The sequence below is a fragment of the Cygnus atratus genome, chromosome 4 (assembly GCF_013377495.2).
Source record: "Cygnus atratus isolate AKBS03 ecotype Queensland, Australia chromosome 4, CAtr_DNAZoo_HiC_assembly, whole genome shotgun sequence".
Lineage (NCBI taxonomy): Eukaryota > Metazoa > Chordata > Aves > Anseriformes > Anatidae > Cygnus > Cygnus atratus.
Window position 1 is genome coordinate 37,437,564 of NC_066365.1, and position 12,321 is coordinate 37,449,884.

General features: G+C 35.8%; 1 protein-coding gene across 1 annotated transcript in view; it reads right to left on the minus strand.

The window, feature by feature from the left end:
• Nucleotides 1-12,321, minus strand: part of NAA15 (N-alpha-acetyltransferase 15, NatA auxiliary subunit) — a 41,413-nt gene that overhangs the window by 15,781 nt on the left and 13,311 nt on the right. The window contains exons 2-11 of the mRNA XM_035551204.2: nucleotides 10,880-10,964; nucleotides 9,900-10,004; nucleotides 9,062-9,219; nucleotides 6,511-6,645; nucleotides 6,196-6,349; nucleotides 3,825-3,944; nucleotides 3,093-3,188; nucleotides 2,853-2,959; nucleotides 2,372-2,444; nucleotides 460-629 (exon numbers count right to left, since the gene is read on the minus strand). Of these exons, the coding sequence (XP_035407097.1) occupies nucleotides 460-629; nucleotides 2,372-2,444; nucleotides 2,853-2,959; nucleotides 3,093-3,188; nucleotides 3,825-3,944; nucleotides 6,196-6,349; nucleotides 6,511-6,645; nucleotides 9,062-9,219; nucleotides 9,900-10,004; nucleotides 10,880-10,964 (1,203 nt within the window). The remainder of the gene's footprint in view (nucleotides 1-459; nucleotides 630-2,371; nucleotides 2,445-2,852; nucleotides 2,960-3,092; nucleotides 3,189-3,824; nucleotides 3,945-6,195; nucleotides 6,350-6,510; nucleotides 6,646-9,061; nucleotides 9,220-9,899; nucleotides 10,005-10,879; nucleotides 10,965-12,321) is intronic.

Consider the following 12,321-nt stretch of genomic DNA (forward strand, 5'->3'; position numbering starts at 1 on the left):
GTTTTTCCTGAAAATACCTAAAACCACTTTGGTTAATCCCATTCTGAGGGAATACCATATTGTAGTTGAGAAATTGTTTTTAAATAGTTAAGAAAAAGAAATGTGTGCATGTAATATTAGGTGGATGACATTTATAACATCAACTAAATTGATCAGGGTGATCTTCTTTAATATGAAAATAATTGCAAATTGATAACCTACATCTTGCAGTACGCTTGTCCTTTATTGACTTCAGAAATCTTCACAAGGGCTTATTCATGCACACTAAAAAAATCAAACTAGATAACCAATACGTTTCTTTCGGAACACACTAAAATTCACTACAACATTTCCCATGGATTCTTCAAATCTTCAAAACAAGCTTAGCACTTCACTGTTCCATCAAAACCATTAAAGTGTAAAAGTCTTTCAGCATGCCAAAAAAATATCCTCTGATCACCAAGAGTGGGCCAAACTTACCTTGTAGATTTTTGCCTTCACAAGGAACAGTTCTATCAAAGTGGGAGTACTTTCTATAGCAGCATTTATATATTCTAGAGCCAGGGATGGCTGTCCAATTTTATCATAATGTTGAGCCAAATAATACTGGACCCAGAGTAAAGTGGTTGGAGGTTCTTCTTTACCATCATCTACAGTAAGAAAATCAGAGGGAGATTTTTTGGTTCAGTTTATTAAAGTAACATGACAAAAAATAAACAAAAAAACTACACATATAGCCACTAAAGTTAATTCTGCCTCTATATCAGGCTGCCACATCAGACCCGGGAGTGTTTCTGAATTCCTGGGTCCAGGTAAGTAACTTCTAAGTCTATGTTTTGACAAGACTTAAGCACATTTTCTTCCCTTCTCACACCATGGTTTTAAAGGAAAAGAAACATGAATTAGCAAGTCAGAAGATGGTTGCACTTTGATCCAACTAGCCCCTTAGCCAGGGCAGCCTGAAGTGCAGAACCGCAGCGCACAGAGTTCTCGCTGAATGCCATTTTAGGTGAAGGATACAGCAAGAAGTCCCGCTGAACACAACTGTTGCACACTAACACTGTAAAACATTTCAGTACATTCAGCATTTACACTTTTTCAGTCCACAGACTTGAGTATTTTCAAATAAAAACGTCTGTTCCATACCACAGCTTTAAAAAGATTTTCTGTCTCTACCTTTGAGAGATTTATTGTCACTATTCATGTAAGTGTAGCCAACAAAACAGTGCTATGAACAAGTCAGTTTTCAAAGCTAGAGAGCTCTGCTTGAAACCCACAGAACTAAGGAAGCCTTAAAGTTAAGTTTGCTGCTTAATTTTGAATATGAAGCAAAGGCACCTTGCAGGGGAGGGAAAAAGGGCACGGGGGTTCTGGTTGTGCCAGAAGATTCCGGTTCTTCAGTTTACATTATAACCAAACATGCAATTACATCGATTTGTTCATTTTAAGGCAGAAGAACGTTGTTTATTTGAACGAAATTTAATATCAAAGAAAATATTTAATTGAAATTATAGTAAGCTATCTACTCAAACAAAAACTTAACAAGCAACTTCATAAGGAAGAATCGCATTATTTTTGCGAAGCAGGGAAATAATTGGTTACAACTTCAGTAAAAAGGTTTTAATAATAATGATTATTCCATGAAGTTTTAAATGTATATTGTTATTCATACTATCCTAATTATTACACCATCATAATCCACCTACCAAAACTTCAAAACTATCTTTTGTTGATATTTTATGCAGATTTTTCTTGGAGACTTTCCATTACAATGTGATTAAGCTTATAACTCTTATAACTAACGAAACATCATAGAACTACTACAGAGGAAACTGTGAATGTTAGATTCAATACATGTAGAACCACAACTCACAACAAAAACAGTAGTCAGCTGTAACATGCACAAGGTAGTGCTTGTTTTTTTAATCTCTCAAAGACCAAGCAAACAAACAAAAAACCACACAAGGCAGACAAAATACCTCACCACAAGCTCCAAACTAAAAAACCCTGTAGATTGTCCTACTAAATCAGTATAAAACATCAAATAAATAGAAATTCATTTTTGACAATGCTACAGTTTGACAATGCTACTGAACATTACAACATAGCTTTCAAATGTCAGTTTCCTGTACATTGATCAACTCGAGCCTTGAAAATAAAACACCTGAACTCAAAACTGGAAGGCAAATGATAACTGGATACATGTGTACAGACTTAAAATTTGACAGCCGAAATCCCTTCTAAGGATGGTTGTGGTTTGGTTCTGTTTTGGGAACAGGAATAAAAACATGATTCCAATTTCATCACTCTCCACTGATTCTCTGCCTCTGAATGGTCCTATAATGCTTATACCAGGCACCACTTCCATGAAGTAAGATAGTTTAGCACTCACCATTTGGGTTAAATAACCTGCAGCTTCTTAGGGAGGTTTCATAACCTACCACGAGCTCTTCTATGATTGCCACCTACACATGCAAGACAAGACAGAAAAACTGTAAGCAAGATGGTATTTCATCCCAGTTTGAGCTACTTTGTGTTCCCCAGACTAGTTATTCTTGGTAAGAAAATTTTGCAATAACCTAAATTGCAACACATATGGGAACGTACTCGGTTTCTCTCCCCCTCACCCCCACTTTTAATTAGTAAATCTTAGGTTTTTTTTTTAGTGCAGCTTTTAGTTAGTAAATCTTAGTTTTCTACATTTACAAACTAGGCACAAGGCTATGTATGCTTCTGCTTGATTTTTCTAGAAATACTAGAACAGAATAAACAACAGTGCAGACATAGTGAGCACTGAAGAAAAAAGCTTCTCTCTTTAGTGTATAACAGCTACTATTATGCTGTAATAGATCAAAAGGATAAAAGAATCCTACCTTCTCCTTGTCTTTATATAATGACCTCAAAGTATTGAAGACCGGTGGGCAACCTTTGCTGAAATTCATCCTTAGAAACTTGTCCAGACATTCCTTAAACTTTTCACCTTGAGAGGAAAAAGACCTGTTGATTTTGTTTTACCACACATTACTTATCAATTGTAGGCTGTTTTTGCCGATAAAACACTAGCATCTAAGAAACACAAGTGCTGATCATTACCTGCTCAAAGATGCACTTACCTGACAAGAAGTTTAACGGTAATCTTCTTGGAACTAGTCCTCTTGGGTATTTCGTCCAGGCCTCTTCATAAATCTTTAGCCTCTCCATCATATTTGCTGGAACAGAATTTTACAGTTTACTTTTTTGTCAGGATGGGAAAGTGGGGAAAAGAGATGAGGGAAATAACTAGATCTGGTTAAGAAGAGTCAGATATAAGATCTAATGAGCATATACTTCCTAGAGAACATTAATTTCCACTTGCAGTGGAAATGATTTCAGATGTTCAGTATCCCTAAATTCCTCTTCCAACACTGGCTATAATTGCACACATCTCATCTTAAAAAGAGTTCTTGTCTTAACACTGTGCTAAAATTGTGAACAAAGAAAAGATCTGTCTTTCAGGAGAATCATGTCTGTTTTTTCAAAACCTGTATTACCTGTAACATAAGATTAAGACGGAGTAGGAGAAAAAGGCTGAATTAAACTATTCTATTGGAAATAATTTTCATCTTCCAATAATGCACACTGAGATGAGATGACTGATTTTTTGGTTTGTTTCAGTTTTAAATATATGGTAACAATAACACAAGAATCCTTACAGCTTTCCTTAAAATTACAACAATATATACACACTGACAAAAACGCAAAATTTAATTGAGCATGTCTTTAAATAATGCAATACCAGTTTTCAACACACATAAGTGCCAAATGTTCAGAAACAGCTTGCTTACTACAATATATAAAATCATTACCTGGTTTAAGTGCCTTTTCTAGGCCTTTGTAGTAGGCCCAGTTTTCAGGATTTCTTTCTTGCAATCCTTTGTAGACATCAACTGCTTCTTCAAGTCTGCCAAGTTGAAGCAGGAGTTCTCCTGTGTGAAATTTAAGAAATTTTAATTAAGGTAACAGGAGAATGAAGCAGTATAGTATTAATTACTCTACAGTAAAAGATTAGATAATCCTTGACTCCATGTAGATTCTAACTTCTTAGGAAAAAATGATCAAAGTGGCACCACAAACTAGCTGACAGATACTTTTACTTTGACAACAGGTGCAGTTAAAGTAAGATCCCACAACTCAGCCAATAACTCCTGAAATTTACTTGAAAATTTAATGTTAAAAGCAAGATGCATGTGTTTTTTCTCACTTACAGAAATGACTGGTTACTTTAAGCGCAGTTTTTACTACAGAAGGCAATTAAAAGCAGTACACGGTATTTCATGTGTATAGCATCTTGAAAACCAAACTGTAACTGCAGAGCTGCAAATAAAAGAATGGTTCTTCAGTCTGATATTTCATAAAACTAACTCCGACGTTTTAAAATCAAGACATTGATCTGATTAACGAATTCTCAAGATTCTACAAGCAAGTTTCCTTCTAATGATAATTCATTAAAAGATACAATGGCTAAAACTAAAGTCTAGGTCTAACTGTACTTAGCGTCTTTGCTGATGCTGGAGCTGGAACAAAATTCAAATTTCCTATCTCACAGGAGAAGATTACATTTTACAATGCTTTGATATTGTAAATGTGACACACTAGAAGATTATACACAAGAGGTGAAACAGCGTCATTCCAGATTAAGGTTAAGATTTTCTTAACCTGTTGCAAGAGCAAAATGCAGAAGTCAGTGTTAACTCTTCTCTATGCCATAACGTAATTTTATCAAAAGATGCCTCTTCCCACAGATAGGGCTGGGGGACTACCTGCAGTATCTAAGCGCAGGGAAAACATCAATAGTTCACTCACCAAGAATGATAGAATCTGGAAAATAAACTTAAATTATTCCTCTTTGGTGGAAGTTATCATTTTTCACCATGGTGGCAAGTGCCAGTACTATTTTCAGGGTTTGTCAGCTGTATTCCATCCACAATGGCTTTTGCATATACACTTGAAATTTACAGACAGCACTCATTTATTAGCAGGCTTTTCTGTGGTATGTGACTGCAGCTAAGTTAAAACCAACAACACAACAGTAGTACCTTACTGCACAGACTGCAAAGAGCATTTCCATTCTTTTTTTCCCCAGTAGTTCACTAGAATGTGTTTTTATTGTTTGTTTGTTTTTTTTTGCAGGGGTCCTGTTTGAAAATCATGTTTCAGACCTTCAGCAAAAACTTGAGAATACAATGTGCCAAAGGTCTTTCAAATAATTTGTAAAAGCAACTCCCATTCCCCAAAACCGAAAGCCCAGGCTATGTCTGAAAAATAGTCTGCAATCGCGTAATCCCAACACCTGTTTACAATCATATGCAAACCAAGTAACCCACTCAGAAGAGAGCTGCCTGCAGTCACTTTCTTTGAGGAAATACCACACAATTTTCATAGCATTGCCACTAGTCCATTCGTAGTTTGTTTGCACAACACTGAGTCTGTCGAGCAGGAACAGGGAGCGGGTTACTATATCTACATGAATATAAGAGTAAAAATCTCTTTGCTTCAAGCAATCACCCAAATAGATTCCAGTGTGGGCTATGAACAGACAGTAGTTTTGATAAGCTGGCAGTTTTACATGAACAGTGAGAGAAGTACTGTGCAGCATCACACAGAAGAGGAACAAGGCATACTTTAAGTAAGTGTACCTGTCAACAGAGCCGTAAGGACAAGCTTCTATCATTCTGCATTTCAGCAATGGAATGTAATATAGAGTATTATATTGTTCTGTTGTTATATGCTAGCATTATTACAATACAATAACAGAAGATTATATTGGGTTGCCCACCCAAAGAGTCTATTTCCATACACTTTAAGAGCGACTGAGTATAATTACAAGCCTTCTACTTTGCCAAAAATTATTCTGCCCTTACAGCAAGTGGTCTCTGTCAGGACCAGTATCAAATCCTAGGATGGCACAGGTCTGGCTAAACTAGCCAAACAGAATTTCAGAACAATTCAGAATCACCTGTCAGAAAACATTCATCAGCTCAAAAGTTTCAGAACAGCATGTCTGCACTCTGCTGACGACTTATCTACCTGGGAGAGGCATATGATAGGCACAGCACAGAATTTAAACAGTTCTTGAATTTGTTTTTAAATTAAAGTTGCAAAAGATGGAAAAAGCTGACAGCACAGGCACTCCATTTTATAACCGTGCATTTAGGTGTATCTTTGAAAAGTAATTACCTTTAGTTTCTTCAACAGCCAGTTTATCACAGATCTGCTTTTCATAGGTACAAAGATGCTCCAAAGCTTCTTTGTTTAGTCCTGCCTCACGGAGGACTTGATTTTGATACAGCAGCAGTTCACTGTACTCATAGTCCACTTTATCAGGTGATGTCTACACAGGACAAGAGACATGAGAAAGCTCAGGCTTCTAGAATGCATTTGGGATTTAATTTATTTGACTAACACTGCATAAACTTTGCATATCATGACAGGATATGTTTCATTTTTGTCTTAGGAAGTAATCCACTCAAGAATTCCATGTTCTCCTCTTACCTGCTGTGTCTTCCTAAATTCCTCTAAAATTTTTGCTGCCATTTCATAGTCTTCCAACAGATGGTAAGCAATAGCATAGCCAATCCACGATGCTCGCTGTGCGGGTCGGAGCTGAAGCAACTGGTATCTTGTTTCCTGCAAAGAAGTAGCTATTAATTTTCCTGACTTTATTCTGATGCTCTGCAGAATTCATTATGCAGTGCTCTGTCTTCAGCGTTCTGATATTTAATGAATGTCATTAAAAACTACTTTTCTATATGTAAAGATTATTTTTGAACCAAAAGAAACAAACTTTGAAACACTACAATGATCTCAACTGAATTAAAAAATTGTATTTTTACATCATTTCTAATTGAAAAGACTCATGAGTCAGACTAACTTTAAGGTATTACATACACACTTTTCCTGTATTACTGCTTGTGAACAGAATGAAATTAAAGATGTTTTCGTTTGAGCTGCAGGAATATTTATTATATACTGATGTTTCCAATTCACCTTGGAAATATATATATATTAAATCATTAGAAATGTCATTATGCAAAATAGGTCAGGCAAGCACATCCCTATTCTTTGGCCAGAAAATAATTACAGCTGGAAGATGCAACAGATTTGGAATTATGCTGTTTATGCTGCTTTAATTTGAGAGAAAAGCCAGGACTTGTTTTGTTACAGACTTTTGGAAGACACCTTCAAATACTTTAAAATTAAGAAAAAAAGTTACTACTTACTAAACAGCATAAACAGTCAAAAGCACAGATCAAGAAAAGAACTAAAATAGTAACAACAGTTTCATTAGACTGCAGGAAGATCCTTTAAAATATTATAAAATGTGAGAGGGTAGAAGCTAAAGCTAAGAACGAACAGCAAAAAGAAAACAACCTTTAAACAACAAAAATACCCCCCCAACTGTATTCCAGTTCTTCATGCTCTTCATAAACTTGTATATGACCATTCATAGATTACTGGCTTATAAACATGTTAAAGTTTAATCCTTAACGCATTCTGTAAACATGTTACTTGCATGCTTAATAATTATGTATTTGTAATCACATTTATCCAGATGCCTTTTCAAAGAGAATATATATTTACAAATGAATTTTTGGCACCTATGTTAAAGTTTTGGCTACCCTGTCTCAGTGAGAGAGGAGTCAAATTTCTAAATTACTGAAAAGATTGAAACCCAATATAAAATATTATCCTAAGTCTCTTGGGCAAACGTCTGAAGTTCAACAGAGATTATTGCAGAGAAAAGGGATACCTTCTTACGCTTGCCTACATAAGCTTAAAAGCATACAAGCTTCCAGACACAAAGACTTAAAGCTTTTTTCAACTCATTAATGTTTGAATTATAAATACTTAGGATGTCACATATCCCTGCATGGCACAGTAAGAAAGAAAAAAATCTTCTGTAATTGTTCAGACTAATCTTAAGTGAGCAATACAGTGATTATCACAAATGCAAGAGGAGAAGTCTTGAGAATCAATCAAGACTTACAAAATAAAGGAATATTTATTAATAAGATAGACACATGGGCAGAAATTATTACTTAGTCTGAACCACACTGAAACAACTCCACAATATGCATAGCGAACTGAAGCAGTTACTCCTTAAGAAACAAAGCTACTGGCAAGCTAGGCATCAGCTTGCAATTCAAGAAATCAAAAAAGCTAACTACATTAGGAGTAGCATTTGTACAGAAGATGATAGAAAGTGTGTGTTCTTTACCGAAGCACCATAGCCATGACACTACCACTTCATAATAGTTGCTTAGCACTGAACGTCTCACGTGCCAAATACAGACAACTGATGCAAGGCAGCAAATAACTGGGCACTGCAGTAGCAGGCCGAAAAAGAAAGAGGCTTTCTATCTAAGTTACCAAACTGTGTTCACAATTAATCCGAAATAAATAGGAAAAAACAAGGTAGTAATCTAAATATTGAGTACTAAATCTATACAGAAGAGGAATATTCAAGGGTTTCAATAAAGAATCTTACAGCTGACAGAAAAGGTAAGGAAATGCATGGCCCCCGAGGAAGCTGTGTATTAATGCCCAGGTTAGATAGGAACCAAAACATGGCGTTTCATGCAGCATACTTCTTGCTTAGTATTGTCAGCCACTACTGAGAGGAAAACTAGTGGCCACTGATCTAGAAGAAGAGGCCACTAAAGAGATATGCTAAAAAGTGATTAAAAAATTGAAACTCCTTTGCCTGAAAAACACTACTCTTCAGGACATGCAGGAATCTCTCAAAGTAAATAATAATAAGACCGTGGATTGTCTACACCTGGATTATGCAGCATTAGAAAAAGTTTAGCAAACAATTCCACAGTGAGATAAAAGAATAGTATACTATGTGACTTAGTCTGTATACTTCACAGAAATTGCTCAGTAGTATGTTTGCTTTTACTTTCATGAAGTTAGAGCACACAGTTTTAATGCTGGATTTCACAGTCTAAGTCCGTATACTTTTTAAAAGCGTCATGAAACAATTCGCAGACTTTGCCACAATTCCCTAGAAGTTGATAATGTATGTAGTATGTATACTTACCCTGTAACCTTCAAGATCCCTCATTTGAATTTGTAGCAGAGAAAGATCTCTCAAGATTTGAAGATTGTCTTTGTCCCATTTCAGTGCATTTCTATAGCATTTGATAGCTTCATCGTACTTCTTGTCTGACCTCTGAAGAAGGCCATAGACATGCCAACCTGGAAAACCCTGTTAAGGATTCTACTGAACTTGAGCAGGGAGAGAACATATGTAACACAGCAGTGACAGAACAGTTGGTAAAAAGTTCTAAAGCCGTTTTATGCCAAAATCATTCCATTATTTTCCTCAGCTATATGAAGAAACTGCCTGCAAACTTAAAATATAAAACTGTTCACCAGTTACATGGATATGCTGTAAACTCTACTTTTCATGTACTGGATGAGGAAATTGTAGTAGGATCTCTGAAAAAGACTGTCAAGCTTAAATATATTTTTGAATAAGGGCTTATTATTAGACAACTGGAGTGCTTGCATTTCCAACATTCTAAGTATATGACAACCGATCAATGTAATGGCAACTACTGCTTTTAGAGCAAACCATGTGCTTAAAAGCCTAGTTTGGCCCACCACAAGGTTACAGTTGCAGCTTAATGATAAAAACAAATATATACAATGCAAGCTAGAATAACCTGAGTTAACTGTGACTACAAGGATAGCTGCAAATCATTTGCCCATTAACTTAAACAAAATACTGTTATATATTGGACACAATTTTAAATTCTGAAATTCCAGTTTGAAGCATAATCGTAACAACTCTTGTTGCTACTCCATAAATCAAGTAGTTAGAGAAAAGAACTCTTTCCCATTCGTAAGCGGAAGTTCTATTTTGAAAAGGATGCAGACATGACTCTTCAAGTCATTCCTTAGGCCTCGACGCACCAGTTCATATGCTTCCTCTTTCTTCCCTAGACAGTTTAATGTTAGTCCTTTCATTGCCAAGGTTTCTAAAAAAACACAAAGATTAAATAAATATCGGTTATTCATTTTTATAAGCTTTTAAGCTTAAAATATCAACTTTCAATATAGTATACATTCAAATTCAGACACCATTATCAACATCGAGATTTTGCATTTTTTTTCACGTGGAAAACTACACTAACAGATTATTCACTTAAGTATGTCATACATGACAGTAATTTTTTGCAGTATTTCTACCAAAAGTGAAGGCATTAAAAACTTTTTGCTCTACAAATATTTTGATAAGGGAATCTTTTAATGTGACCACTCAAGCATCTATTCACAACACTTTGAGACTTCTACACATCCATCCGTGCCAACCTAGTTCACAAAGAAAGTTTTTGGATAACGGAAAGAAAGTTTCAACTCAGGTAGTAAAAACAGACTGAAAATACAGTAAGGGGCAAACACTGTCCTCATTCTCTTCCAAAAAGACTATTCCTTCAGAAAAACTAACAAGACCACAAAGCTGACTGAACAATATACAAAGCTGAACAATATATATCTACCTCTGCCTTTTGTCTTGCACTTCTTCCTGATCATGAACAAATAATTTCCCCTGAAAAAGTGATTTAAACAATATATATTTCAGAAACTTGCACCATGTTATAATGACTGCCAGCATAAAGAACGGCAGGCTATGACTACTGGTACGATCAATCTTTAAACTACAAATCTTAACAGAAAGACTGTCTTTGTCATGGTGCAGGTTTTTGGACGCTCTTAATACTGTAAGAAAATCTGTTTTAAGGGCAAATGGTTAACTATAAAATGGTATATATATTTACAAAGCTTACAAATTATTACTATATCTTAAAGTATGTGGGGGAGGGAAGTGAGGACATACCAGTTGAAAACTTACCTCCATGTTCTGCAAACTTTGGGTTAGAAAGGATCTGTTTACAAAACTTCAACCCATTTCTATACTGCTTATGTTCGTAACACCGCTGTTGAAGGAGAACAGAGTATGGTTATTCAAAATATTCAGAGTGAAAGTATTTCCTCCTGAAATTAAGCATCAGTGGAAATGTATTAATCAGAAAAGGTGCTAATATTTTAATAAGCCCCCTTTACCTTCCTGTAATTAAAAACTTTTGATCACCAGAGAAAGTGTGTCCGTGAGAACACACACTTAAATGTGTATCTATTTATTTTATATATATTTTAATACAGCAATTTATCCGATATCACAGGAAATGTTAAGTGCCTAGAGAGATTCAACTTTCCTTTAACATATGAGCAATCCTTATTAAATAACGTATCTTGGTAAGCATTCATCTCACTGTAGCTCAACCATCTTTCACAGAAAGACCACAGGCATCTCCTATAACCATACAGGATGGGGAAAAAAAGTCATTGGAGCTTGGCTTAAACCATTTCTGAAAGCAACCTCTCATATCAGTTTGAACATCACACAGATCCCATATACATCCAAACTTTCAAAATTGGTATACACTAACATTATCTTGCCATATTGGAAACTGTAACATAGAAAATTCAAATTCAAGTGATAAATCTATTACGCAAGCCCAACAGATGACGCATGACTACGGTATATGCTCTGGCATCTCAGACCTTGAATGTGGTTGTGTGTTTAGAAGACCCCAAGTGCCAGTCACCCATTCTTTTACAAGTCTGCAAGTGCTCATCACAGAAGATCTGCTGACAAGCAGCAATAACTCAAGCACTTGAATTGAAGCCTGAGAGATGGTGCATCACAATCAGGGTGCGTATACTAACAGAGTACAGAACAGTATTTAGTTACTCTCCCATTTACAGGGGAAGCATTTAGAACAAGCAAGAATCTGTCAATAATCAGAAGAGTTAACTTGCTCTCTATCAGTGCAGAAACAATTCTCTGCATGGCAGTACACAAGTCTTGCAGTGTCAGTGCTTGGAGTTACCATACAGGCCAAAGTGAATATGCATATAATGGGTCTATAAAACTTTTAATTAATTACTTTTGCAGTAAGTTTTCAGGACAGCGGGAATCCCTATGTGAGAGCTATAATTAGAAGTTCAGGTCAGCAAGCTTTACAGTTATTCCACCATCGTCTGAACAAAAATAGCATCTGAAGAATTTCTGAAACAGAACTTTGTTCGGACCAAGAACTGTTTTGATGTTTTCCACTAGATATTCCACAACATTTCATTACGCTTGCTGCCATTCTGGAACTGATTTGATAACTCCTATTTCATGCTGTTTAAATTTCTTACGAGCGAAGGAATGGTGAGTGAGTGAGAAGCATGCGTGCTGATTTTGTGACAATAATCACTCTGGCAGTACCTCCTGAACGAAGCCAC